Raw genomic sequence first — 26,916 nt, 5'->3', positions numbered from 1 at the left:
ACAAGTTGAAGCTGGTTAAAGCTATAAAAGAGTGAAGTGACCTAATCCAGACACATTCAGATCTCACAAAGAAAACCATATTGTTGTCACTTTGGGGGGCTTAAAATGGGACTTTAAGCACAAACACTGAAAGCCTTCTTGGAGTAAAAAGATACGTTGCTGTGAAAGCATAAATCCCAACCCTGAGCCACACTTGTACTGACTTCAAGTTGATCTGATAAAACCATAGCATGGCTTTCCTTTTTAGTACTGCACATACGAAAAAGAACATCTGCACTATTTTATTGCTAGAGCCATAAATGCTCCTTATCCGCTTGGTTTGAGGCAGAAGTCCAAAAATACCTGGATAGAAAGTTTATTTGCAGAGTACCACTACGTACATGGTAGAGCCAGTGAGTTATACAACATATTCTTTCACTCCTGGCACAGTGCTGGTGGTGTCAGATAGGACTCCGGCAGCAAAAGCCAGCTCCGTAATGCCTGGGAACTCCTCCCTCCTCTCCATTTAATAATCATTTAGCGGGTACAGTATTTCCTGACACACTCAAAGTCAAAGCACACTTTACACTGAAAATATTCACTTTGTTCACATGCAGAATGATTTGTTTAAAGAAACCAGATCTCCTTAGCACTCAGAGATCAACCCAACACTGGACGTGTGCAAACCCACTTCACTGTCAACAGCAGTTGTTTTAAATAGCTTGTTCAGAGATAAGGGATAAGATGTAGTTCTCACTGGGCAAACACAATTAGGCAGACATACAGATTTTTCTTGGAGTCTTTTCTGTCTTTCACCTGGAATCCAGTTCACAGAGCTTTCTGAAGTATTCCTCTCTGTAATAGCCAGGTCTCGGGAAGAATACTGATGTTTCACAATGACCTCATTGTGCTTTGACATAGCTTTCCCGAGCTGTGGCCTGTGGCAAACACACACCTGTTCCATTTATGCCCAAGAGGCCAAAAAAAAAAAAAAAAAAAAGCAACTTCAAATAATGTTCAAGTTCAAACAACAGCAGAGCTCCTCTGCCTTCAGAAAAGTCCATCCTGCAATCCATTTTGCCAAAAACATTGCCTGGTCATATAAAAGTTAACTCTTTTAGTAACCACCATAGATCAGAGGTAGGAAAGCCCAGGCCAGCTGAAGGGGAAACACCCACTGCACATCCCCCCCCCCTCATTTTTCCATTTATGTGGTGAATGTTACCACTGCTTATTAACTGAGGCTTTCTGTAGCCTAAAATCAGGATTAAGCTGGTAACTGTGCTAGGAATCATATGTATCCATAACGAAAAGACAGTCACGAGACCAAAATCTATATAAGCTAATACAGGATGAGAGGGAGCAGACATACAAGAGACGGGTGGCACTGCCAGGAACGGAAATACAAAGTATAAAAGTGCATACATACACGCATGGGTATACACACACACACACTTGTCTCCTGTGTTACTCCTATCCAGATAATGAAGGATGTTGATCAAAACAGTTTTGAACTAACTGGGTTGGGGTTTGGTTTTCTTTTTTGTTTTTCAGTTCTGTCCTGATTTCTCCATTGCCCTTCCCACCTGCAACTTATAGTGGGCCAGGAAAGATTTCTGGCAACTGCCTTCGAACCAAATACCTTTTGCATGTCAGCTATACGATACTTCGCATCATCCATAGTCTCCATTAGGAGATTTGCACTTTCACCCCAATGGCACCCATATCATAATTTCCACAGCTTCATAGGTTTTTCCTCTAAACCAAAGCATAATTAGGGGTGGTTTCAGGGCAAATTATTTGATTCTGGTGCTGGAGCACTAGTAAGAAGAAAAAATAGGGGGGGGGATATCTAACTGGTTTCAAAAGAAAATGAGTAAGACAAAAGAGCCCCATAACCATGATTTTTTCACAACTCCTCCTCTCTTGCACCTTTTGTGAAAGAACTGCTGAATGCTACTTTCCCCATCCAAACGGCTTTTGTTTCTCAACAGGGTAAAGGATGTGCTATGGCTCCTATGGAAGAGTAACTGAAGCTTAATAGAGGAATGGAAGTGGAAAGGGTCCTCAAGACATTCCCTATGGTGCTTGAAGGCTTTGATTGTCATGGTGGGTCTGAATTCAAATTAACACTATCAATACTTGTGCAAGATATTAAAAGTGTAAACAGAGATGGGAAGGAAAAGATAACGAAACAACTGAGCACCAAAAAATAGCAGGAATCGAGTTTTCGTATGGTGTAAGACAAAACATGGCTTTGCACTACACAAACGCCCCTGAAACCTCACATGACAGCATTTGTTTTCAGGGGTTTATATATATTTTGTCTCAATATTAGCTAGGGTAAAGTTAAATTATTCTTTGTTCATAAGATAATAAATCAATTTTCTGCATTATGTGCTGTAGAAGCACTCATTGCTCATTTCTTTATTGGGACTAAGATGGAAATAAATGAAAAGCTTTTCAGGCTTACCACTTTTTTTTTCCCCCTGAGTGTGTGGACACTGGTGAGCACAACAGTAGTACTGCTGTGACACTGCTTATTAGGTCATGCTCCCAAAGAGTATAAGGAAACAAGAAATTCTGCAGAACAAGAAGAATGCATCAATTGAGATATGCTTATGGTTTTCTGCAAAAATAAACTGTTATTAAAGAGTTAAGCCACTGTATGTGTGGGCGAACTGCTTTCTGTAATTGCTATCTATATACAGATCTTGAGAGAGATGTTCATCTTCTGAAATGAAGGGTGCAGACGCAAGTCTTTTTAAACCAATAAAAATACCAACATTTAAGTGTTTTTTTTTTTTGCCATAGATCCTTTGTATGCAAATCACTCAGGTCAGATAGAAAATTAAAGATGTCTCCTTGGACAAAACAACTGTCATTTGAATTTAGGAAAATACATGGCTGCCAACAGAAATCTAATCCATATTTGACAAAGTGCTCCACTTCCCCATCAGAGAGGCTCATTATATGATTTATATTGGGAATTTACACATATTACTATTTAAAAATAATCATGGCTGTCCTTCTGCTTCTTTGGAATAAGCTGTTCTGTAGCACTACATATGTTATGTCAACCACCAAAATCCTCTGGCTTTGCACTAAGAAAAACTCTCTCCATCTACCAGTAAAGCAAAAAAATCTAAAACTTGGACCTTCACATCCCAATCAAAACATGTTGATGTGTGTACACAAGTTCAGAATTATTTCAGATGGATCTGAAATATCCTAAATAAATATTTTTAACAGCATATCCTAGTTGTGGATATAAAGCAATATTTATACCTTGCAGTGGAATACTATGTAGAAAGAAATTAAACACTGAAAACTGTATCTGACTGCTGCCAGTCTTGAAACCTTCTCTTATTGCTCCGTTTTCCAGACCTTTCCTTGTGTAATACCTTATTCAATACAAATTCAGTGTAACGCATACATGCTTTTTAATCTTATATTCAGTGTAACCACACATTTTCCTTTCCTTGGGCTTGATCTTGCAAAACATTTTCTCCCATTAGCAACCTTCTCTCAACAAAGGTGTACCATGGAGGTCCGTAACTCAAATCGGAAAAAATACTTCTGAAGATAGAATTAGAGCACGAGTGCCAAGCAAACAGCTGGTGGGCTTACCTAATCTGCAAAACATCTCCTGGCCCATGGACTCCCCATGAATGTTGGCTCATGTCAAAACTGCATAGCAGTGCATGAGGCAGAACGCTGACTCACGCCATAAGATTTCACGAAGCTCTGCAGACCTGTCTAGAGGTTCCAGTTCAAGCCTGGAAGCAGTAAACTCATATTTGCATTGCATCTTCCTCACAGGGGTTTAAGCTAGGAAGAAACACTATGTAAGGGTAGCTATGGCCCAAAGCAAATCAGTCCCAAACTGGTTCAGGCAGTGCCAAGTATCAAGGAGCAGCATACTGGTATTCAAATTTAGATTTTATCTATGTATAACTGTGCAGAATTTAGTACCGCTGCTGTAAGTGGCCCTTCTGCACACCAGAATATAAAGTAGATTTGGCATCCTTGCATTATAGACTGGTGCCTGCAGTTTGCAATTCATTGGTTCAGCTTTTTTAACTTGCAGTGGTTTAAGAACAGTCATGATTCAGTGTTTTCAACATGCTTTGATCCAGCTGACTTTTCCTTTAGCATGTGGAACTGAAGGAAACCAACCAGGACTTTTTCTATCCCTTTATGTCATATTAATGGACCAGTTAGATTTTAAAACCCTTGCACTCTTCAGAGGACACAAACTAATTCCTGCTCCTTCCTTGCACCCCAAGAGGAGTGTTACAACCAGATATAAACAAGTCTCATTTTAATTCCTACCACAACTATGAAAGTAGGCACAAGATGGAGCAACACTTGTGCTCCCCAGGAATGCCAGACAGTATTCAAACAACACTCAGCAGAACCACCCTGAGGTGTATTTGCTCCATATTGTTCCCACCAGGAACAGGCAGGCCCCAAAATTAACTGTGATCCATTATTTCATTGAGTTTGAATATGAGGTCAGTGGGAGTTGTCTGGGTCAGCCTTTCTACATTTATGGAAGGAAATACTTCCTTTTCTTTACTATTTTTTATCTAGACTACTTGTAGACATAACATTTGTTACAGGTACAATTGATTAATTAGAATATTTCTATTAAAACTTACGTTAATTCACTGACCTCATTCTTCTGATTTTCCAAATACTTCTCTTGTTATTCCTTTTGCGTATGAAACTGTTCTACACAATGATCTGGCTGTGCTGTTTGTAGTTTTCTGACAATAATTCACTCCAAGAAGGGCACCCTCTCCCCAAGTGTGATTAATGATGAATGGATTTGTGTACAACTAGTCTAGTACAGACTATTGGATTCTTTCACTTCAGTCAACACTGCAAAGAAGGTGAGCATGCTGCACATTTTAGAAAGGAACATTTATGGCAGGCATTGCACATATACTACGTTCATTTGTATGAATAAAGCTGTGACCTCACCAGGTTATTTTTGGAGAACTTTTTAAGCTTTTGAATGCAGTTAGGCCTAATACATATTCTATCGTTTCTAATAAATTATTTGCATCCTTACACAAGGGTTCCTACAGAATGTAAAAAGAATCAGATTATGGGCAACAAAAACCTGTGCTGCTATTATAGGGTTATTCATGGGAGTAGGACATTTACTCAGAAAACCTCTTGTAGCTAGAAAGAGTCTGTGGAAGGAAGCAATCCAGGGAGCAGTTAATGGTTTTGGGTTTTTTATAGTGGTCTTAGGGATCGGTGTTTCAGTTCAGAACTTACATTTCACTTAAGCCTTTGCAATGTCCTTCACAATCCAACTACAGAGTCCTCACAGCTATGTTGGTCCTGCAGCCAGGCAAGCTATTCCAGCTTCAGTAGAAAAGCTATTTTTTTCCCCATATACTATGATGAGGTACAAATACTGAAGTCAAAGTATTATTAGAGAAATGCCAAAATTGACTTCATTCCCTGCTGAATGCTGACCCTCAAGGTACACTCAGCAACTGCTGTAACTAAATGCAAACGGCCGTAACTGGCATGCCCTGACACTACGTTTGTTCAAACAGATATTCCACATAGACTGATGCCAGAACACACGCATGTTCCAACAGTGAAGGCTGTGAAACATCAGGTTGTGACAGCTGGCTTTAACATAAAAACTGTCCAATGAAATATATGAAAACATAAACAAGAGGACTCTTGTTAGCCCAGGGGATTCAGTCATTTTTGCAATGCTGGTTTTAACTTTGCTATGTTTATCAAATTTGTGCCTTTAACGCGTACATAGTTCCACCTACTTATAAAGTGAACAAGGGAGTATAAATTGAAGAGTACCTTCTGTGCAGAGAAATAAAAGATAACATCATTCAGCTTCTTCGTTACTTTAATCACTATACGTTGCACAAAGCAAGTAAAGAGATCAAAAAAATGCTGTGACTGTCCCACGTTCACATTAGAAGTCCAGAATCAGGAAATTCAAGGTCACAATAGTTGCTGTATTCCTGCTTTTCTCACAGATACCCCCTTGCAGAAACCAGAGAGAGTACAGACATACACTCATCTACAGTTTTAGAGCTACAAGACAATAAGGAATTTCATGAAGAGCTGCAATTTCTAGAAACAGTTCACCTGCATACAACCTACAGTGTAACAGCTCTTCTGATGTGGAAGGTTCCACACATCCAGTTGCTTTCACTCTAGAAATCTCTTCTATTTACTAATTAGAAAAAGGCAGGTTGCTTGAAAGCTGCTGACAGTGATTAGATCACGACTGCAGTTAGGAAACCCATGACACTCCTACAGGCCTCTTCGGGGAAAAGAGCTCAGAGTCAGGTCTCCAGTCTTCCATAGACTTCATTTCAGACTGTGACATGAATCAGGTCTTTCTGGGGAATAGCTACACACCGTTTCTTTGTTTTGCAGTACCTTCCCTGCCAGATAATAATTCAGTGTCACTCTGAAGGTAAGGCTCTAATTTCAAGTAGATGCCAAGATTACTTTTACCTTTTCCTCTTTAACTTAATCTTTCCTGTACACCTTATATACCATCTAGCACTACAAAAATCTCCAAACAAGCTCTTCCCCTAGGGTGTAAAAGACCAAAGGAAAAACCCCACCATATATCCCTACCTCTTAGAATGAATAATTACTGCAAAAGGACACTCTTAGGCTTATGAAGAACAGTAGTTTCAAAGGATAAAATTATATAAATTAGAGTCTTTTAATGATTATTTTTGTCTAAAGGTGGAGCTCCTCTAGAAAAGAGGGTGATCATTAAAGGTAAAATTGAGAGTCAACTCCACATAATTATTTTTTCTGCCCTGTAAGTCCCTTTAGTATTAATTTTTCCAGTCATGAAACATCTATTTGATCATTCTTTTCATGTGACACGCCAGAGTACTTTTTCTTGCCTTACGGCATCATTCTAAATGAACCACCCAGCACTATTTGATTCTTCACCTTAACCAAGGAATATATGCATCTCAGACTTCTTCAGACCACAAAAAACCCTCATTACACAGAATCCTGCTAAACACGATCTAGAGAAATAAATAAAAGTCATTACTTCTCATCTGTCCCCTTCCAGTTATCCCCATTTCCCTGCTCTCATCTCTTCCACTTACATTTTGAAAACATAAATATCTACTTGTGAGGGCTGTTATTTAATTTTTGGGTAAATAAAAGGGAAACTTGAGAGAAAACTTAATCAGGAATCTAAAAGGAAAGCCTATAGCTTGTGAGTTTTAATAAGGGTAAGACACGAACTGTCAGTTTGAAGCATATAAATGGTTTATGTTTTTGGAAGGAAACAAAACCACTATGTCCTCCCTAACTATTTATTGAATGACTTGGTCTGAAATTATGATATTTCTATTAAATGTTAACATTTATTCTAAATTATATTTTATTAGCCTGCAAGCTCTGTTCTGTATACATAGACAAGTATTACACCTGTGTCCTGTAGATACAGCCATAGTCTACTGGAAAAGTTGCAGGCTATAGCTAGAAAAGAATGACTCCCCAGAGAAAAATGCAGTTGCAACTCCAAATGTATTAAGGGTATGGATAGGGCAAATGGTCAGGCTTTGTTTGTCCACTTGATAGGCTTGCGGGCAAATGTTATCTGCTTGGCCTGAGTCTACAACAGCCACTATTTTCACTGGCTAAGTGAACTCCTCTGGAGATATTCTACCAGGGACTCAGGCAGGCTGAGGCTAAGCTGCTGTTCCCCTTTGGGTCCTAAAGGCCCCAGGAAAGGCAAGTAGCAAGGGACAGATGCAGTATTCCCCCACTGAGTCTCCCAGGTGGTGAGGGATGACTACAGAGTCCCTCTTTACATCTGCAAAAGATATAATCCATGTTCAAAAAGCCTTCTCTGCAATAAAGCATAGAGCACAATTCTTCATTTACATGAATATGCAGCTTTGATGACCATGGAGATGGTCTGACACAAGACATTTACCAGAAGTACTAAGACAGACTTTATACATGTTTTATGCTGCTACAGTGCATTTGCTAAACGGTACTCTTATAAAACCGAGTTAAAGAATGATTTTTATAACTTTTAAGTAGTACCAATTACACTGTAAAGGTGGACACTGCAGAAAATATTAGAGGTCTGTTGCTACAAGACTATCTTCTTCCTTTTATACAATATTTTTTACTACCTATTTTATAATACCTCATAGAATTATATTTACATAGATATTTTAAATTGAATCAGACAACAATACAGTCCTTACATTTTATGCTTTGAACTGCACAACCATGGTATGGTTTTGTCATTGTTACAGTAGAGTGAGTCTGGTATTTCAGATCAAACACAGTATGTAGTCCAGATGTGTTAGCTGTCACTCTGTGAGTAAACAGTTCTGATGGACAGTGTGTTAACAACAGATTATTACTCATGATGTTGCATGATGGTTACAAAAAGTTAGCCTGAGTGTCAGAGATAACACCAGTGGGAACTGCTGGTGGAAGTGATGCAGACTGGTATGTTTACAGTGATTTCTGTCATGTGCCTCCCCCATATACTCTTCAAGGGAGAATCAAATATGATTTGAACAACTCCCCATAGGAATTATAGTGGAAGCATGGAGCTATTTGATCTGAGGGGCAGGACTCGTACTGAAGCAACAGCTATCAAGGAATGTTAAGCAATGCAATATTAAATTCGTAACTGTGCAGTTAATCTATTATATACATGCAGCCTTGCCTCAAGTGCTAAACACATTAATTTATGCTGTCATTTACGTGCCCTTTAACAGGGATACTTGTGAGGTGTCTCAGATTAACAGATGTTAAATGACAAAACATTTATCAGTCCATTCAAAAAAGGCAGGACAAGCAATAGTATCTGCAGCTTCTGACCTCAGCCTGGTCCAGAAGAGACCCTTTCAAGACAAAGCCACCATTTATCTTCTATAAACACTGATCCTTCTGTCACAGGGAGGAGGGGTATCCAACTGCCTCTGTGTCCTTGGCACATCTCTAGAAAACAGGATGCAGGAACAAGGCATGGCATGCAGATCATGCAGCAGGCACCCTCTGTCATGCGTGTACAGCCCAAATGAAAAAGCTCTGCTAGACCTGTGCTGGCTTTGTATCGGGTTAAGCCTGGGTGTGTCTGCACCTTGCTCCTTGAACTGGAAGCAGTGGCAGCAGAAGATTTGCTGGCAGTAGTAAAGAAAGTAGATAGCAAGTGACAGAAGTCCTGAAGATAGTCCTGGCAAGGTGTGAAAGATTACCTGTTTCTTCCAGGCTGGTTAGCCTATCTGCTATTTGAGAACTGTTAGTATAGATCCCTCAGCTGCCCTCATGGCCATGACTTCTGTCTGTTGAGCTGAGTGGAAGCCGTTTCAAAGTAGGTTTTGTTGGTTTTTTCCCTGCACTTGTTAGAATGACTTTTGTGACGCTCTGCTTCACTTGTCACTCCTGACAACTGGAAATAACAAGCAGTATCTAATATGCCATTACATTCCTGCCAAAGACCTGGAGTCCCATGGCTAGGTGCGTTACACCACAGACTTTTACAGGTGATTATATAAAGAATTACATATTCATATGCCAGCTAGTATCACAAGACATGCAATGAGAAGAGAAGATGACACTGGTCTATTTTTCTTCCCTATATCTGTTACTATACAAGGTAAATTCTGGCCAGCAGGTTACAGTGTCCTTGGGACCACCCAGCAGCTCAGGCTACTCAGGTCTGATCGTTACCCAAGATCTTAAACAACAGTTTGATCTCTCTTGAATTCAACAACTCACAGAAAAGATAAGATTTTGCATAAAGTGTGGTTAAGGAAGCTGCCCCATTTTCTTTACTGAAGAGATGTTTCCTAGTACAAAATAGGACTTGGAAATTTCAGCTGCTTACTGTACACTAAAAACCCCTATCAAACGTACCCAACTAGTCCACCTGAGAAAACACAAACTCCCTCCATGTTACAAACTCACATTTTTAAATTTATTATGCCACTCTATCACCTCAGGCTAATCTGCACAATATCACTGCCTCCAGTTGAATCACACTGATTTATGCCAACTGGAGAGGTAGCTGGTCCACCCTCAGTGCCACGAATTATAATTTTCAGACTTGGATGAAAACATAACAAATTCAGAAAACTGCAGGGAGCACAAAGTCCACTGCCCAGCATAGCAGGGATTAATTTTATTCTTAAAAATTGCAGCAATGTATGCTTCTGGTCATGGAGGTGTGCCAGTAGTGCTACAATTAGGGTTGTGCTGTCACTTCAATTATAAACCCAATTTTTTGAGAGTTTACTAAAACTCCAGATTAAAAAGAAAAGATTGCTGCAGGCTGAAATGTTTTGTGCAAGATCTCAGCCAGGGGAGAACTTGTTTCCAACGTTCTGAAGAAAAATGAATCAGGTGCTTCAAATGTTAGAATTTAAATGTGCTTGAAGAGACAAAACATTACAACAAAAAAAAAAAGAACATTTAGTTATGAATTCTCAGTGCAAAGCAAGTTGCTTCGTGGTTCCTATCAGAAATACTATGCAAAAGCATGACTGCAGATTATGCAAGTAGAGAGAAGGAATAAGGAAACCAAAATCCAAAATGTTTGGAGGGGTTGTGTTTTGGTTTTTTAAACACGCACCAAGCAATTTTGTAACTGGGATTAGCAGGATCAAAAAGAGACAGTGACCTTTGCAATTTTGAGGAGGGAGGAACACAACACCTTTCTTAAAAGTAGAAAGTAGGGCTAAGTAGGGCAAAGACCACACAGACAATGCAGGATTCCCTCACTCAAGTGAGGGACGAGCCAGAGGTGTGACAGTTTTTATGTGTGTGCTCTGCAGTCCATGGTATTGGCAGCTAGTGTCAACATGCCTCAGACTAACGGAAGATGCACAAAGCTCAGTGTGGGCTGCAGAATTCAAGTGAGCAGGCAGTTTTATACTGAGATGATTATCTCACCATGAGCTCTTTGCTGAAAACACTGCATCTGAATAAGAGTTCTTGAAAACCACCCCAGTTAAACTTGCATTCACACTCTTGACTGCAGTGGCCAAGGCTGGAGACCATTAGTTACATAGAGAAATGGTACCACACATTACATAGTAGTGGTTTCTTCATGCTGCCTTTGCTCTTTTCTACAAACACTTCTTACAGAGGAGGGATATCTTTTGCCTGAAAATTTATTCCTTGATCTCCCATGCTGGCAGGCTGGTGACACTGACACCTCTTTGCTATTCAAACAACTATAAAACACATCCATGCAATACAAACAGAGCCTTGTTTCTGCATCTCTTGCAGCTTAGAAAGTTCCAGGTCCCACACATTCATTTTTGCCAAATTGGCAGTTGCTAGGAAGCAAAAGAAAAATGCTGGCAATGGTTCTGTGGGACTGGGGAACATGCAGGCACTTTTTCTGCAGCACAGGAAACGACAGGAATTTTCAAATGACTTTCCGGGCCAGGAACATCCAGGGATATCTACTAATAAGGAAACCAAAGTAACTGCAAGGGGATGATGGAAATTGGCTGAACAATAATGATGCAGCATTTGTAATGAATTTAAACTGGACACCTTGATTTACTTACTTACTCTAGTTGAAGTTTCTACAGAGGCAGAGAAGTTAAACCCCAAAAGCCTGCACAGTCTATCACTGCACAGCAGGAGCAAGTTTTTAAATGGGAAGTAGTCAGCCTGAGCTGAAAGACAAAATATTAAATTGCAACTGCTCATTTTAATTAAAGACTCCCTTAATACATGAGAAACAGTTCAAGAACTGTTCAGAAAATAATCCAACACTGCATTGCTGCCACACTTTAGCAGGGGAAAATGGCACCAAGCTGAAAGACTGAGAGAAACCTGCAAGGTTAAAAGTATACCAATAAATAGAAAGGTCAAACCCCTACTTTTACAGAGCACCCAGCCTAACTATTTATTGCTTTTTACTTTCAGGAGAGGGGCTTGTGAAAAAAAAACAACAAAAACCCACAAAAAAAAAAAAACAACCCCCAAAAAACCTTAAAATTGGTTACGAAGACAAAAGATAAAGCAATTGTATCTAGACTGGTGTTTTCTGAATGCTATTTTCATACAACGGTGAAAAATCACATGGACAACTGCACTTGGTAGCAAAAGAAGTGCAAGATTCTGCCCACTGAATCTAACAGCAATGTATCAAAGTGGTAAATTCCTGCCATTTAAAACACAGGATTTAAACATGTAAAAAAAAGATTCTAAGTCCCCATTATATATGCTGTACATAATGTACTTTTATCTTTGAACACACCATAGAGTGATCAATACCCAGCCCTCTACCAGCAGGAGCCTTCTTCATTCCAGCTGCCTGATTCTTGCAAGAAGGTTCATCAGGGCTTTCAAAGGCAATCGTAAGCTTCATACTCTGTAACAGCTGAGATTTTGCTCAGGGTGTGTAAGGATCTGCAGGATTTTTCCCCCTCTCCACTTCCTCCATGGTGCTCATTTATAGTAAAATAGGGAAAATGCTTTTGGCAAGAAGATACAGGAATGATTTCCTTCTCTTGCTACTTTGATGATTCCCCTTAGGGGACATAGAACAAAGAAAATCAACACTGGTGGTAGCGGGAAAGATCCAAAAGTCTCTTTTAGGGCAAAGGACACAGGTTGCGAAAAGCTCTCCTCTTCTGGAATTATTCAATACTATTCAGTTGTAAACTCCATCTACTGCACTACACCTTCTTTTATGTTGCTGCAGTGCCTGACACCTCATTCAGCAGGGCACTGCACAACCTCTGCTTCTGATAAACAGAAGAAAATAAAAAGTAATCCCCCTCCCTCAGCAAATGGAGAGTTACTACAAAAGGCACTTAGGGGAATTTTCTTCCCTCAAGAAATACCAGTATTGTCTCAAATTCAGGGATGTTTGTAGAAATTCACCAAGAATTGCTGCTTCTAGCGACACTTCACCATTTTAACACTACAAACAGTGAAAACCTTCCTTAATCCAGGTTTAAAATGACAAAACATAGAAAAGTAATAAAGGTAATTTTGCAAAAAGCAGCAAGTGTCTGAAGTACATTTTGTTCTCTTCTTAGTTCTTGACCAGAAGTACATAACGCATGGAAAGATAATCGGGGAAGCAGGGTGATTCATGAGACCTCTGATCTCACAGAGTTCTGCATTTGGCACACTTCAGGAAGACTAAAGCCTGGCAGTTCAGGAAGGCTGCTTGTTGGACTTTCAGCTCTGTGACTTCTATGTGGAAATGCTGTACCACATTTGACTTCTAAAGCCTGTGATTATTTACTAGATACACTGTAGAGCGAAAAATGTAAGCAAAAACTGGTTTGGGAAATCTGTCAACTTTTTAACTTAAAGCACCAACATCTCCAAAGCATACTTCTCAGTCAAGTGGTTGCACAAAGAAAAGCCAAGCTAGTGTGTAATATGTTACACAGCTCCTGATTCTTTTTGGTCCTCAGTGAGATCCACTGGCATAATTTAAAGTAAGTCTCCATAGGGTCATAAATGGATAAAATATTTCTTACCAATTTTCAGAGGCAAAGATACCTTTTCACAAGTTTTGAAAAGAACCAAAGCTAACTACAAGGTTAATCAATACAACAGTGTTGAGTCAGAAACCCCACTTCACTTACAGTTGTATAAACGCAGAATGAATAATTCAACTTGGAAACTCATCCCCTCATGTCTGTTTGTATGTGTGCACATATACACAAGCATGCTTACACACATGAAAAATGAGTCCAGGACACAGGGCTACTTGGAAAACAAAAGAATATTCATGTTTTGGCAAAATACTATTTTGCTTTTACTGGCATGTAAGACCAGGCTGCACTAGGCATATTTTAGCAATAACGATCAAAGCACAGGCTTTCCCTGAAGATTAATGACTGGCTAAGAGGATAGTTTGAGGTCTGTTTACCCCAGCTGGTCCTTAATTCCCAGGAAAAGCATCTGCAAAGCTTATTATTGCTATAAACTTAAGATGGAGGGAGGGGTTATGCTGTTTCAAATGATATGTACAATGACTTTTTAGAGACTTAATGTTTTGTATATTAGTCAGACTGTTTAAACCATCTCTTAAAGAACTATTCATCTTGAAAGTAAATAACTTCAAACTTCCGTAGCAGCACACTTCATGTAAGCACTGCAAGCTCCTTTACAATCAATTCATTACCCCCCCTTCCTACCCTCCTGCCTGCCTCTATGGCAAGTGAGGAAAGAGATATACAAGGATCATTTACCTCTTCATTGAAATACAGCTACATCTGGGCGGAGAATGAAAGCAATTTAACAGCAGACACAACTCCTACGTAATGTTTAGGACAGAAAGCAAAGAATATCATATTTACTTTAATCTGAAGAGGATTTAGCAACATAGAAAGCAACCGCTTGACCTAACAGAAGCTAATGTGTAAAACTCTTGGAAAATATGCATGTAGTTTTCCAGGCAGATTGTGAATCTCTTATCCACACTGCTGAACAGCTACTCAAAGGAATAATTTCATTAATTTAATGGAGGAACAGTTCCAGTTTGAGTAAGAAGTTTCCAACCTGAATTTTATTTATCACAGTGGTCAAGAATGTCATGGCTCACCAGAAGTTCCCAAAAGCCTGCATTTGAGATAAAATTGTTATTCCTTAAAATATATGGAATTCTCAGCTATAATGAACTTACATCCTAAAATGGATAAAACAAACAGCAAAGATAATATGCTAAGCTTTAATTTACATCAAGTTCTGGATTACTAATAGCAATTGTCCCAAGAAGGGACTATGGATTTTAAGTTTTGTAATGTGGCAACAAACTGACAGCTTAGATTCAGATCTTGAAGGTGTTTCATTTAATTGTATATACGTTAGCAGTCATGTTTAGACTTGAAGTAGGCTATATACTATACTTTCCTGTATATTTTCCCACAGACGTAATCTAAACAACAACAAAACAAGTTGTTTTTAGCATCATTATGAAAAAAAAAATAATAACTGGATGTTCCAAATTAAGCATGTGATTCAAACAGTCCCTTTATAAGCATGAATAAACCAAACAGATTAATTTATTAAGAATCAAATGACTGAAAGCCTGTTCAGAAACAGCAAAAATATTAATGGCCTTGATGAGATTTGCATATGCAAATCCCATGCTCTAAAAAACCTTTACCTTTTCTTGCACAAATAAAGCTGCTTTGCTATGTAGAGCAAGTTTCAGAAAACTGTGTGACAGTTTTGTCACTGAATTATTTTCTGCTTGAATCCTACTGAATTTTCCACATCTATCACTGTTTTAAAAAGACAGGTATAGTAATTCATACACCCTCAATTTGTGTCTCTGGATTCTTCATTATCAGTATGTAAGGTAGAGAGCAGACTAAGTAAACAAAAACAACTTAGGGGAAGATGTGGTAAAAATGTATTTCTAATTATTCTCATTATCTGAAACAGAGCTCTTAAAAATGCATTAAACTTCTTCAATTGCTGCACTCATTTTGGAAAGATCCAAAGATTTTTGAAAAACCAAATTCCAACATGTTTGAATTTATGTGTGTACCTAGATCCTTTCTTATAATAAAAAGGGCCTTTCAAACCATGAGCCCATAGGCTTTCTGCAGCTAGTAGGAATGATCCTTCTCTCCATGACAACTTTTAGCTTGTTCCAACGTATCTCCTAAATGAAGGCATCCATAAATGGAAAGGAAGCTGATCTCAGTTTTGCAGGTAGGTGTGATGCAAAACAGCAGAGTAGCCTGGTTGTTAAGACGCCCAGACCTATACTTACCGGGAAAACACTGTTTGGACATTAAAAAGGGCCACTGCCTGGTCATGACAAGACATGAGTAACATAATTCATAAGCAGAGCAACGCATGGTATTTCTTGTCACACAGGCAACAGTGAAGATGCCAAAGGAAGCAGAACTCTGCTGGTACATGCTTTCTCAAACCTTTTACTTTCATGCATCTATTGGGGTGGCAGCTTTACTTTCATTAAAAAGCAAAGATTTTGTTTATGAAAAATGCTGATTTTTATGTTTTTATAAGCGTACCACATTTATTCAAGGTGCTGGGTAGGCTGACACTATTTATTAGCACATCACTGTGTGATCTTACACTTCAACACTTTGTTCGTTTCCTGGTTTATGCATATAATGAATCCGTGCAGCTGCCTTCTTTTTTAATTTGGCCTTGTATAGCTGAGCCATTATTTCTGGCTTCAGGCTCCCTCCAGAAGTCCTGACTAGCCCAAATCTACATAATTTTGAGAGAGAATACCTATGGTATTGTGATCCTCTTGTTTGGTTTTGGGTTGGATTTTTTTTTCTTTCTTACTCCTGGTATGTTGTTTTAATAAACTCTTATTGGCTCCATATTCCACTATTCCAGACTACTTCAGACAGTTACAGTGTATGAGCTCAGATGGTACTATATGAGAACACAAGACAAAGATAAGATTATAAAGAGATCCCCCAAAATATAACTGAAATGACCTGGTAATCCAAACAAGATTCAGACAGCAAAGATAATCAGAAAGATAATCCACTGAGTAATACATATTTGATACTTAAGTCTTCACTGCTTTTCAGTTTTTATTCCATCAGGTATATCACCCAGACCTGTGCAAAGTCAATATAAAGTGATGCCAAGACAGCCTTTGGTGTACAGAGAAAGGTACCAGAGAAACAGCTACTTCCCTGATTTGAAACAGGTTAATGTGGAATCCCAATACAATTCTAGCTGCATAACATCTTAGGGAACAGGCTAATGTCAGCAATGTTTGAAAACACAATCCTATCCTAAATCTCAAAAATGACTGCAAATTTCTAAACACTTTTGACAAAGAATGTCTAAACCCAGTAGTTTCGCAGATGTATAAACTGATCTGTAGCGTTTTTATCATACACCCTTGTACATTAAGATGAAAAGAACTACCCGGCTACCAGTGTAAGTAACTCTGTCTGGCAAAAAAAAAAAAACAAAAATCCAATTTAAAACACCTCAATAACAGCACAACATTACTTTTCTCCTTTAAAATAATTGCAAGCTCAACAAATCAAATCACAGGGGAAAAAAACCCAAACAAAACCAACCGACCACCCCCCAAACAAAACAGGAAATAATAATTAAAATAGAGTGTTAAACATTTTGTTTCATATAATATTTAATATATAATTATATATTAAAAACCTAATTGTGTTTCTTTGTCAATAAGGATTTAACATTGCTCTTGCTCCCACATTCAATATGAGTTTTACTATGACAATAAGGACAGCAGAATTGGTTCTCAAGGTCCTGTTACGGGATTTATCCCAACACAAATTGAAATAAAATAATAAATTATTAAATATATTTTATTATTTATATATAATATATAAAATATATATTTTTTTTAAAACAGTATCCCTGGCTTTGGCACAAGTACCCTTTATCCCTTGGAATGTCATTCAGACCTGAATCCACCAAAATGTGCTTCTCAATTTGGAACTTATTTATTATGAATGATGCTCCAATTTCAGACCCAACTGGACAATTTTGAACTTCTTCAGGAACCGATATCACATTGAGCTCTGAGCTCCTAGAATATTTTTTAAGCAAACAGTATTTTAGAAAACTGAATTGCACAAAGCAGTTTAGTTGACTTTGTGACTGCTCCATGCCTGGCAGTGTTCAAGGCCAAGTTGGATGGGGCTTGGAGCAACCTAGTCTGATGGGAGGTGTCCCTGCCCATTGCAGGGGATTGGAACTGGATGAGCTTCTATTGTCCCTTCCAACGCAAACCATTCTGTGATTCTATGAAAATACATTGCTTCTATAGAAAATAATGGAATTTTCATCCAAATAATAAATGTCCAAAAGAACAGAACTTTAACCCTGACACATTATATCATGCTATATCAGAAAGTTTTTAGATACTAAAAATTATGTCGATACTTAAGCGCTAAGTTATGTTTCACCATTATGAAAGCACAATCACATTTATCATTATGCTTTAAGAAAGTGAAGCTGAAAAAGCAATGTTATGCTCTAAGCAGGATCACTGCTTTTGTATTACACTTCTGCAAGCTGGAGCTGGGGGTATGCCTCAACTTATTTCCTGAGTGAAAATTAAGAGTCCTGTAAAAAAACCAACCAACTTGTTTCACTTAGTTAACATTTATTACATGGGGGTATTCTGTAAAAAAATTAATGCTACACATTTTGTTCCAACTACTGTTAATTATTGAATATTTAATTGTGTCAGGATAGAAAAAGTAAAGAATAACATCAATTTCATTATGAAAACAAGTGCTTGTAAACCTATATTGAAACTTAACTTCCTATAAATCAGTTTGAAAGATGCCAAACCATGAACATAAGTCTTACACCTGAGCTCCATTAATGTATCAGCTAATTATCCAAACTGTCTTTAGTAAGGAAGCTCATTCCCTACTTTCTTCATTCACTGTACCCGCTATATTTATTTGCCAATGAAGGACCAGAAAGTACGTTTATTTAAACGTTATTTACAAGCACCTTCGATGTGCCTCCAATGCAATACATCATCAGCGTGCTCTTTGATTTAATTGTTGCCGTCATTCATTTCTGTGCACTAACACATGTAGGCCTTCCAAATGCCAAAATACTTTTGCCTTTTTTTTTTTGTGCTACATACCAGATTTTGTAACCTGTGTCAAGCTACCTCCAATGCTTACAACTTGTGAACAGAGGCCAACAATGAGCCTCCCCAGACACTAAATCATAATCTTCATGTTTTTCGTATTTCACATTCTAGCCACAGTTTCAACATCCATACCCCGTGACATTAGGGAAGGATAAATCAGTGAGGATGACAGCTCCCTTGTAGAGACTGGTACGGCCCTGGGATCTGCCACACCCAACACCCACAGCTCCTGCCAGATGTCTTGAAGAGTTTTGTGGTATTAACCCCTTCAGGAGTTAATACTAAGGGGTTTGTGCTGAGTCTTTAGTAAGTAATTGCTCTGTCTTTTTTTATAGAAAGAGGAAAAAAAAACCAACTCACAACATGATTGATCCAGCTTAATAAAACTTTAACTGAAAGACAGATATTGGGCTATCAGTAAGAATCAGCAAATAGTCCTTATATTTCATTAAAAATGGGAATTAGAAGTTAAAACTTAACGTTGTACAACATTCCTTCTTTCATACCATGCTTCGGTGCACAGATTTATCTAAAATGGCTCAGTAAAAGTTCCAAAACAGTTTTATGTTCACTTTTTCAGACCATCAGTCTTTTACCTTCTTGGAATCAGAGTGCCCATTAACTGCCCTTCAGCCAAACAGACAATTCAGGCCTTAAATCAACAGGATTTCTAATTCCAAATCTGTACTGTAAGCTCTGTAACTATTTCTCTGGGTCTGATCTGGCCCCAGGGACATAAATTTGCATGCAACTTCTAAGTTTGTGAATAGTCCCTGGGCTTAAAGTTGCACATGTGCTTAAGTACTTTGTTCAGTCTGGGTCTACGACAGCTACTTTAAAATGAAAACAGAAGCCATGTAAAGAATAACATTGTTAAAACCAATTTTCCTCAGTAAATATTGTACTGAAGGAAAAAATGTAACAAAATAAACATACTGATTCCTAAAAGCACATAGTGACCCAACAGTAGGTAAACAGCAGGTAGAGCCATCAGCCAACATTAATGCATGCCACTTCAAATAAACGGGCAGAAACAATTCTATTTCAAAATAATAATAATAAATTTGAACTGTAGCCAAGAGTCTTTGTGCACTATTGTAGGGAAAAAGCATCTGTAGATATAAACAGCAAGTGATCACAGTTCTCAGAGTAAGACTGGCCCCTATTCTTCACCTAGTTTATTTTATAGATTTGAAAGTAGTTATCCAGGCAATTTCATTTGTCTCTCCTATAAAAATATGTTCACCTCTGCAGTTTGTGTGTGGCTTTTCATTTACCCCCCCCCCCCCCAAACAACTCAGTAAAAAATATTGCAAGGCTAGTACTATTGACAAATGTACTTCTGAATAGAGCACTTCCTAAAACTACTCCTGATTTGTTTTCCAATGGGATAGGATTCAAGCTGAACAGCGGTATTTCTTTAAACACTTAAAAAGAATACACTTCAGGTTTCCATCATTTGTGGAAGAAATTACACGGAAAGTAATAGTTATTTCAGCTCTTGTTGAAAACAAACATATAATAATCAGTGTTGAACTTGGTCAAAAAATATTAACATGCCTGCAACTACTTTTCATTTGGAGAACATGCCACTAATAACATTAAAAACACTCAAAGTAAGAATCCACTGTTCACAAGAAACAAACACAGATGGAGTTTTTCTAATTTAAATGAATTGCTCCTAAATGTCAACATTGATTGGCTGAGGGCTTATTCTCATTTACTAACATGTGAAGACTGAGGATTAATATTTCTTTGCATGGCTCACACCAATATCTTGAGAAGAATTTTCTTCCCTAAGTTTGCCCTTTACACATGTGCTATATGAGTTAAAGGGTTAAGTAACCATTATATTCTAAAGAGCAAACTGTTTGCCTTAGGGCCATCTCCTCCTTACTCCTGATGAATTGCCTGACACTCCATGTATCATACATTACTTTTCACTAGGAAGTAACACTTGGTTCCAGTCATGGTGTAAGACCTGACTTGGGAACTATGAAGCAATACACGATAGACAGAAAAAAATTAAAGTGCATCATCATCTGCCAAATAGCCTGTACCTAAATACTGATATACAAATTGATATATATGAATGTTTGTACTTAAAAAATGGGCAGAGAGGTATGTATAGAGAAAGTCTATGCACATGAAGATGAATAAAAAACCAACTGTGAGCATAAATATTCTGAGTGACAAGACACTTTTCTGGACTAGAATCAAAGAAATGCTAATGTTATCGAGGGCTTTGCAATAAAAATATTTGTTAGATATAAGCTAAACACAATCGTAAAACTTGAAGTTATTTTTAAAAGAACTATTACATGCAAGATTGAAGCAGGAACAGCCCAACAAGTAGCTGGCAGAAACCAACCAAGGTTTCAGCATAAAAGCACAGTATCGATTCTTTTCAGTGTATTCTGCAGAGGAGAAGAGGTAAAACTTGTTGGAACAACAGCAGGAAAGCAAAAGCAAAAACAGTGGCATTGACTTCTGGTTCAGATTTCTTTTTTGTCACAAAACATTTAGATACTTCAAACACAATCCTGGATGTGTTGTCACCTGTGTGTGTGTCAGAACTTGCGCAGGAAGTACAAAGGCAAAAAAAAAAGAAAAAAAAATATTCCACTTGCCAGTGCTCAATTTTTCCAGGCTATTCAAAAGCCAAATTAATGATTTCTGCAAAAGTCTCTATAAAACCATAGTATTCAAAGATACTATATTAACTTTGTGAACTAAAACACTTCAGTAAGTATTTCAGAGCCATTTGCAAAGCTTTGCAAATATTACATTAGACAGAAAACCAATCTTCTATAATTAAAAAGTGTTTGAAATTTTTATTAGGCAGAGATTGAACTTGAAGAGTTAAGCTTATGGTTTTCTTTTAATTTGAAATATATTTTGCTCTACATAGAATTATAGAATGGTTGGGTTAAAGCTCTCCTAGTTCAACCCCCTCTTCCACTAGACCAATTTCCTCAAAGCCCTGTTCAACCTAGCCTTGGACACTTCCAGGGATGAGGCAGCCACAGCTTCTCTGGGAAACTTATGCCAGTGTATCACCACCCTCACAGTGAAGAATTTCTTCTTAATATCTAATCTAAATTTATCCTCTGTCAGTTTAAAGCCAATACTCCTTGTCCTATCATTACATGTCCTTGGAAAAGTCCCTCTTCTGTCAGCCCCTGGAAGGTACTGAAAGGCTGCGCTAAGGTCTCCCTGGAGCCTTCTCCTGGCTCAACAGGCCCAACTCTGTCAGCCTGTCTCCACAGGAGAGGACCCTGATCATCTTTGTGGCCTCCTCTGGACTCGCTCCAACAGCATCATGTCCTTCTTATGTTGAGGGCCCCAGAGCTGGACGCAGTACTCCAGATGGGGTGTCATGAGAGTGGAGTAGAGAGGGAGAATCGCCTTCCTTGACCGCTTCTTTTGGTGCAACCCGGCATACAGTTGGCTTCCTGGGCCACAGAAAGTACACACTGCTGGCTCATGTTGAACTTTTCATCAACCAACAGCCACAAGTCCTTCTCATCAGGGCTGCTCTTGAGCCATTCTCTGTCCAGCCTGTATTTGTGCTTGAGACTGCCTCAACCTATGAGAAGGACAATGCACTTGGCCTTGTTGAACTTCATTAGCTTCACATGGGCCCACCTCTAAAGCCTGTCAATTTCCCTCTATATCCCATCCCTTCCCTCCAGCATGTCAACCACCCCAGCCAGTTTGGTGTCATCAGCAAACTTGCTGAGGGTGCACTCAATCCCACTATCCATGTTGCTGACAAAGACTGAGCAGTATTGGTCCTGACATTGACACCTGAGGAACACCACTTGTCACTGGTCTCCATTTGGACATCAAGCCATTGACCACAACTCTTTGAGTGCGACCATCCAGGCAATTCCTTATCCACTGAGTGGTCCATCCATCAAATCCATATCTCTCCAGTTTACAGAGAAGGATGTCATGTGGGACAATGTCAAAACCTTTGCACAAGTCCACCAATGCTGTAATCCCATCATAGAAAGCCACCAAATCCATCAGGCATGATTTGCCTTTAGTGAAGCCATGCTGGCTGTCCCCAATCAATTCCTTATTTTCCATGTGCCTTAGCACAGTTTCCAGGTGGATCTTGCACAGGTGATACTGTCTTGTAGTTCCCCTGGTCTTCCTTTTTAGCCTTTTTAAAAATGGAGGTTATGTCTCCCCTTTTCCAGTAAATATCCCAATTCCCCCCCTTTTCTTTCTGTCTTGCTTCCTAGCAAAACCTATGCTTAATGGAGAAGATTTTTATATTACTGCATCATATTACTTACTTATCATGCTGTGCATTTCCGGATATAAATGTCCCCCTGTAAAATGATTCAAGCTACAGAGACTAATTTAAGGTGAACAGGCATGGAGATGTGTGCTTTTCCTTTGTGGAGGGCAGCTCTTTCCATTAACTATGCACATGATACTTCTATGGTGGAGTACTAAAGAAGGAATGTGATTTAAGAAAAACATCAGCAGACAAGGTCTGGCCACAGAGGAAGGCGAAGCAGGTAAAGAAAGCACAGATCTTTGGTGGAGGTTCTGCTCCTGGGCTTGGCCCAAGCACCTCTGTGATCTTAGGCAAACTGATCTTAAGGGTTTCGTGTGCAGCTCCCAGATTCAGGATTATGAAGCAGCCAGTGCTTCACACCTCTGAATCATCCATGCACCTTCCTCCCTCTCTTCTGCAGATGGGAAAATGAATGCTTCCTTACCACAAAGGTACAGCAAGGGTTAATTCATAAACATTTATAAAGCACTTGAGATTGCACAAGCCCTGGACTGCAGGGTATGCAAGAACTGAACATGAATTTTGATTCAAATACCCCTATTTGATGAAAAAGGTGGCCAGCGTAACAAGAGGTACTAGAACAGAGTGGAGGAAGGATGCCTTTTTTTAACATATGTTCACAACATTCAGATGATTTAGAAGAAAAATAAAATTTGCTCTTACTGTAGGGAAAGAGACAAAGAAGCATGCTTAGGTGACAAATGCCAGGGAAGACAGGGATAGGAATAGTGGACCAATGCAGAAGGGTTCAGAGCTCAGGAATGTAGATTTCTCTAAACAACAGCAAACAGATACAAATACATTTACAAAACAGAACTGTGATCTCTCCCCAGTTAAGCTTATTTAACAGCCTGTTTACTGTTACCAGTAAGCCCAGTGAGGTGAAGTCCCAGGGTGTGAAGCTCCTTCTACAGGCTCTGCCCTTTAAATCCTATTGTATAGCCAATGAACATGGTTCTATGGGTTTTACTGCAGAGTTTTTTGCTTAAGTGAAAAATAACATTAAAAGACACACTGGGAAAAAAAAAAAAAAAAAAGTTCAGGTTTCAAATTTCCCCTGTAATGAAATGCCAGAGGGTTTGCATGTAAGTGTGCACCACAATTTGGGTTTATGTCTTAGAGTATGATTATCCGATTAATCCATTAAAAAGGACACAAGACATATCAAAGATCTCCAATAAGTCAGCATTATCCTTTATGTGTGCTGAGTGAACCATGCTCCCTGGAAGGCACATAATGATAAATAATTAAATGAGTACCATAATGCAGAAGGCAGCCACATTAAGATTGTCCAGGCAAACACCATTCCTAATTTGAGAACCTGGCTTTGCAGCTTTTTCTTTTTCTTTTCCCTTCTCTCAAACACACGGCTTCCTGCATTAGCAAGATGGACACATATTTGAGATCGTCGCTGGCACTCAGAAAATGCTCAAAACTTAGAACCAGTCTTCCTTCTCACCTAAGAATTCACTTCACTGAAAACTTCCAAAGCTCTCTTTGGCATCTGACTTTGAACAATGGTGTTTCATGATTTATCTGCCATAGGTTCTTGTCCAGCACATATCACTGACAGACTGCTATGTTAGCTAAAATCATTAAACCTGGCACATGTTCATATATTTGATTTGCTATCCCACCCAGAATTAATACCAGCACTCTTTTTCTAATTACCATAACTGAAAAATAAAGGAGAGGACAGAAAAAGCTAGAATGGCGACAGCCAGTATAAACACCAATAGATGAGGAGATATCTTTTATCCATTTCTTTATTCACATGAGACTATAAAAGAGCCAGAGGACTGATTTTTAGTTGCCTTTTTTAATAGAAGCATTCCTGAGAGATTAAAAAACCCCCTCACTAATTCAAAACTGCCCTTCAAAGCAGTCATACAGCAGCTGAAGAAGTGACCAACTGAAGCAGACATCAAATGAAACGGTGTAATTAAGACAATCTATTTCATAGATAAGCAGTTCAATCTTTTGAAGGTAACACATGTGCTGATTTGGCTACAAGAGGAACTGCGAAAAGGGTTCCAGGAGAAAATGCATTAGGATATAAAGGAAAAAAAAAAAGGATAAAAGCATTTTTGCCTTCCCTTACAGTTGCCTTTTTGGTTTGTTTGTAGAGACCTTTGTACATGAAAAGGTCACATTCACCTATGAGTAATAAACATAATCAGAAAGTTTGCTCACAGAAGAGCTCAAGCGGGTTCCAGCCTCTCAGTAGTTGAGAAAGAAAAGGCACTCCCAAAACACAAGATGGGACGTTTGAATGCGGGAGGAAAGAAACCTTAAACATTAACTCATAACTCAAAACCAAAGTGTTTGTGTAACTCCTTAAAACTTGAGTATCAAAGCTAAATCTGAGAATTTACCTTAAACAGCAGGATGAGTAAGACGAAGCCAGAGGGGCTCTGGAAGATTCCTAATGTTAAAGCCTATGCTGTTGCTGTCAATTTTTCAGTGATTTCATGTACATACATGTATATTTCAATAACTTCCTATGATCACAGAAACATTTCCTTTACTGCTATCAAAGTCTTTAAAAAGCAGCAATTAACCATCACCTCACTGCGTGACGCTCAAGGGTCCTAACAGAAAGGGCAAAACCTCATGTCCTCTCCCAGTTACATAAAACAAATTCAAGAAACTTGAGGCCTAAAGCAACCTTCTACCTTCCCGGAGCATGGAAACGGGAGCGGAACCTGCCCGCACCCCTCAGGCGTTTCTCCACGCGCTGAGGGGACGCGGCCACAGGGGCTCTTTCCCATTTACACGACGCTGCTCGTCTCTTCTCGCTCACGGGTCCGCCGTCCCCCTCCCGTCCCGTCCCACTCCCTTGTGTCCCGTCCCGTCCCAAGAAGCGGCCGTGGCGTCGCGGCAGCTGCCACGTGCCGCCATGCGGGAGCGGGAGAGCGGCGGCTGGGTCCGGCCCGCCAGGCTCCGGGGCGCGGCCCCGCCAGGACCTGAGCTCCCACCCGCAGGGACCTAGTCGTCCCCGAGCCAGCCCCGCCGGCACGTCCCAGTCAGGGACCGGGTGGCCTTCCTGAAGGCGCCGTTTCAGCCGCCGCCCCTTCCCAGAGGCTTCGGCAGGGTCTCCCCCGTTCCCAAAGCGGCGCCACAGAACCCCGCTGAGGAGAGCCCCCATTGGGACCGCCGCTGGAGAAGAAGCCGCCCGCCTGCCCCCTTAACCGGCCGGAATGTACTTACGAGCTCCATGTCCGACGGGGCCACGAAGCACCCTGCTCAGGGGCTGGCCTTGAGGTGACCCGAGCCAGCGGCAGCGTCCTCTCCTTTCCCCAGAGGGGCGGCCTTCTCCCCCTCATGATTTAACGCCCTCTGCCCCTGGCCGGGGGAGGGTGACAGGCTGATTGTCACCTGCGGCTGTCACCCCGCTGGGCGGCCCCGCTCCGCCCCGCCACACCTGGCACCGCTTTGCAGCCCCATCCCCGGCTGGAGGGGCCGCCACCCGCCTCGTCAGCTCCGCCGCTCCCTCAGCGCAGGCGAGCTCCCAACAGCTGCAGGCCGCCCCTGGAGCACGGGCCTGGCGACACCGCTGGGCCTCGAGCCCCCTCACGGTGGACTCAGCGGTTCGGAGCCACTTTGGACCTGGAGGCTGCTTCTGGCTTGGAGGAGGTCACCGCCTGGGGATGGTGAGGAGCACGGTGCTTGCCTCCTCCGACACAGCGCTGAAAGGCGGTCTCTGGTGGGCACCGGCCACCTGTGGAGCAAGCTCCTCTGCAGCGCTGCCACCCACTGAGGGAAGATGCTCGGTCGCCTTTGACCAGAGGTGGCCTTTCCTGTCAGTCACTGCATCTGCTTGGGAAGAGTTTCATGAAAGGCCTGAATTTGACTTCTAAAATGGTGCAGAGTGTGAGTGACCCCACACCAGCAAGTGAAGTTACATCAGTGTGAAACTGGGGCAAATGACAAGGGAACTAATCTTCTCTTTCAGAAGCTTCCCCAATGAAGGGGC

The 26,916-nt window shown here is 40.1% G+C and overlaps 1 protein-coding gene across 1 annotated transcript in view; it reads right to left on the bottom strand.

Annotated features, from left to right (window-relative positions):
- Positions 1 to 26,278, bottom strand: part of BNC1 (basonuclin zinc finger protein 1) — a 78,247-nt gene extending 51,969 nt beyond the window's left edge. Inside the window, exon 1 of the mRNA XM_061446842.1 lies at positions 26,151 to 26,278. Coding sequence (XP_061302826.1) covers positions 26,151 to 26,159 — 9 coding nt within the window. The 5' untranslated portion in view covers positions 26,160 to 26,278. The remainder of the gene's footprint in view (positions 1 to 26,150) is intronic.
- Positions 26,279 to 26,916: the final 638 nt, after the last annotated feature.

The sequence above is a fragment of the Pezoporus flaviventris genome, unplaced genomic scaffold, assembly GCF_033815535.1.
Source record: "Pezoporus flaviventris isolate CSIRO_AGI_PZ_B2104156 unplaced genomic scaffold, CSIRO_AGI_Pfla_v1 ptg000006l, whole genome shotgun sequence".
NCBI lineage: Eukaryota > Metazoa > Chordata > Aves > Psittaciformes > Psittacidae > Pezoporus > Pezoporus flaviventris.
The sequence above is the reverse complement of the archived record's forward strand: the minus strand, read 5'-3'. Positions and strand labels throughout refer to the sequence as shown.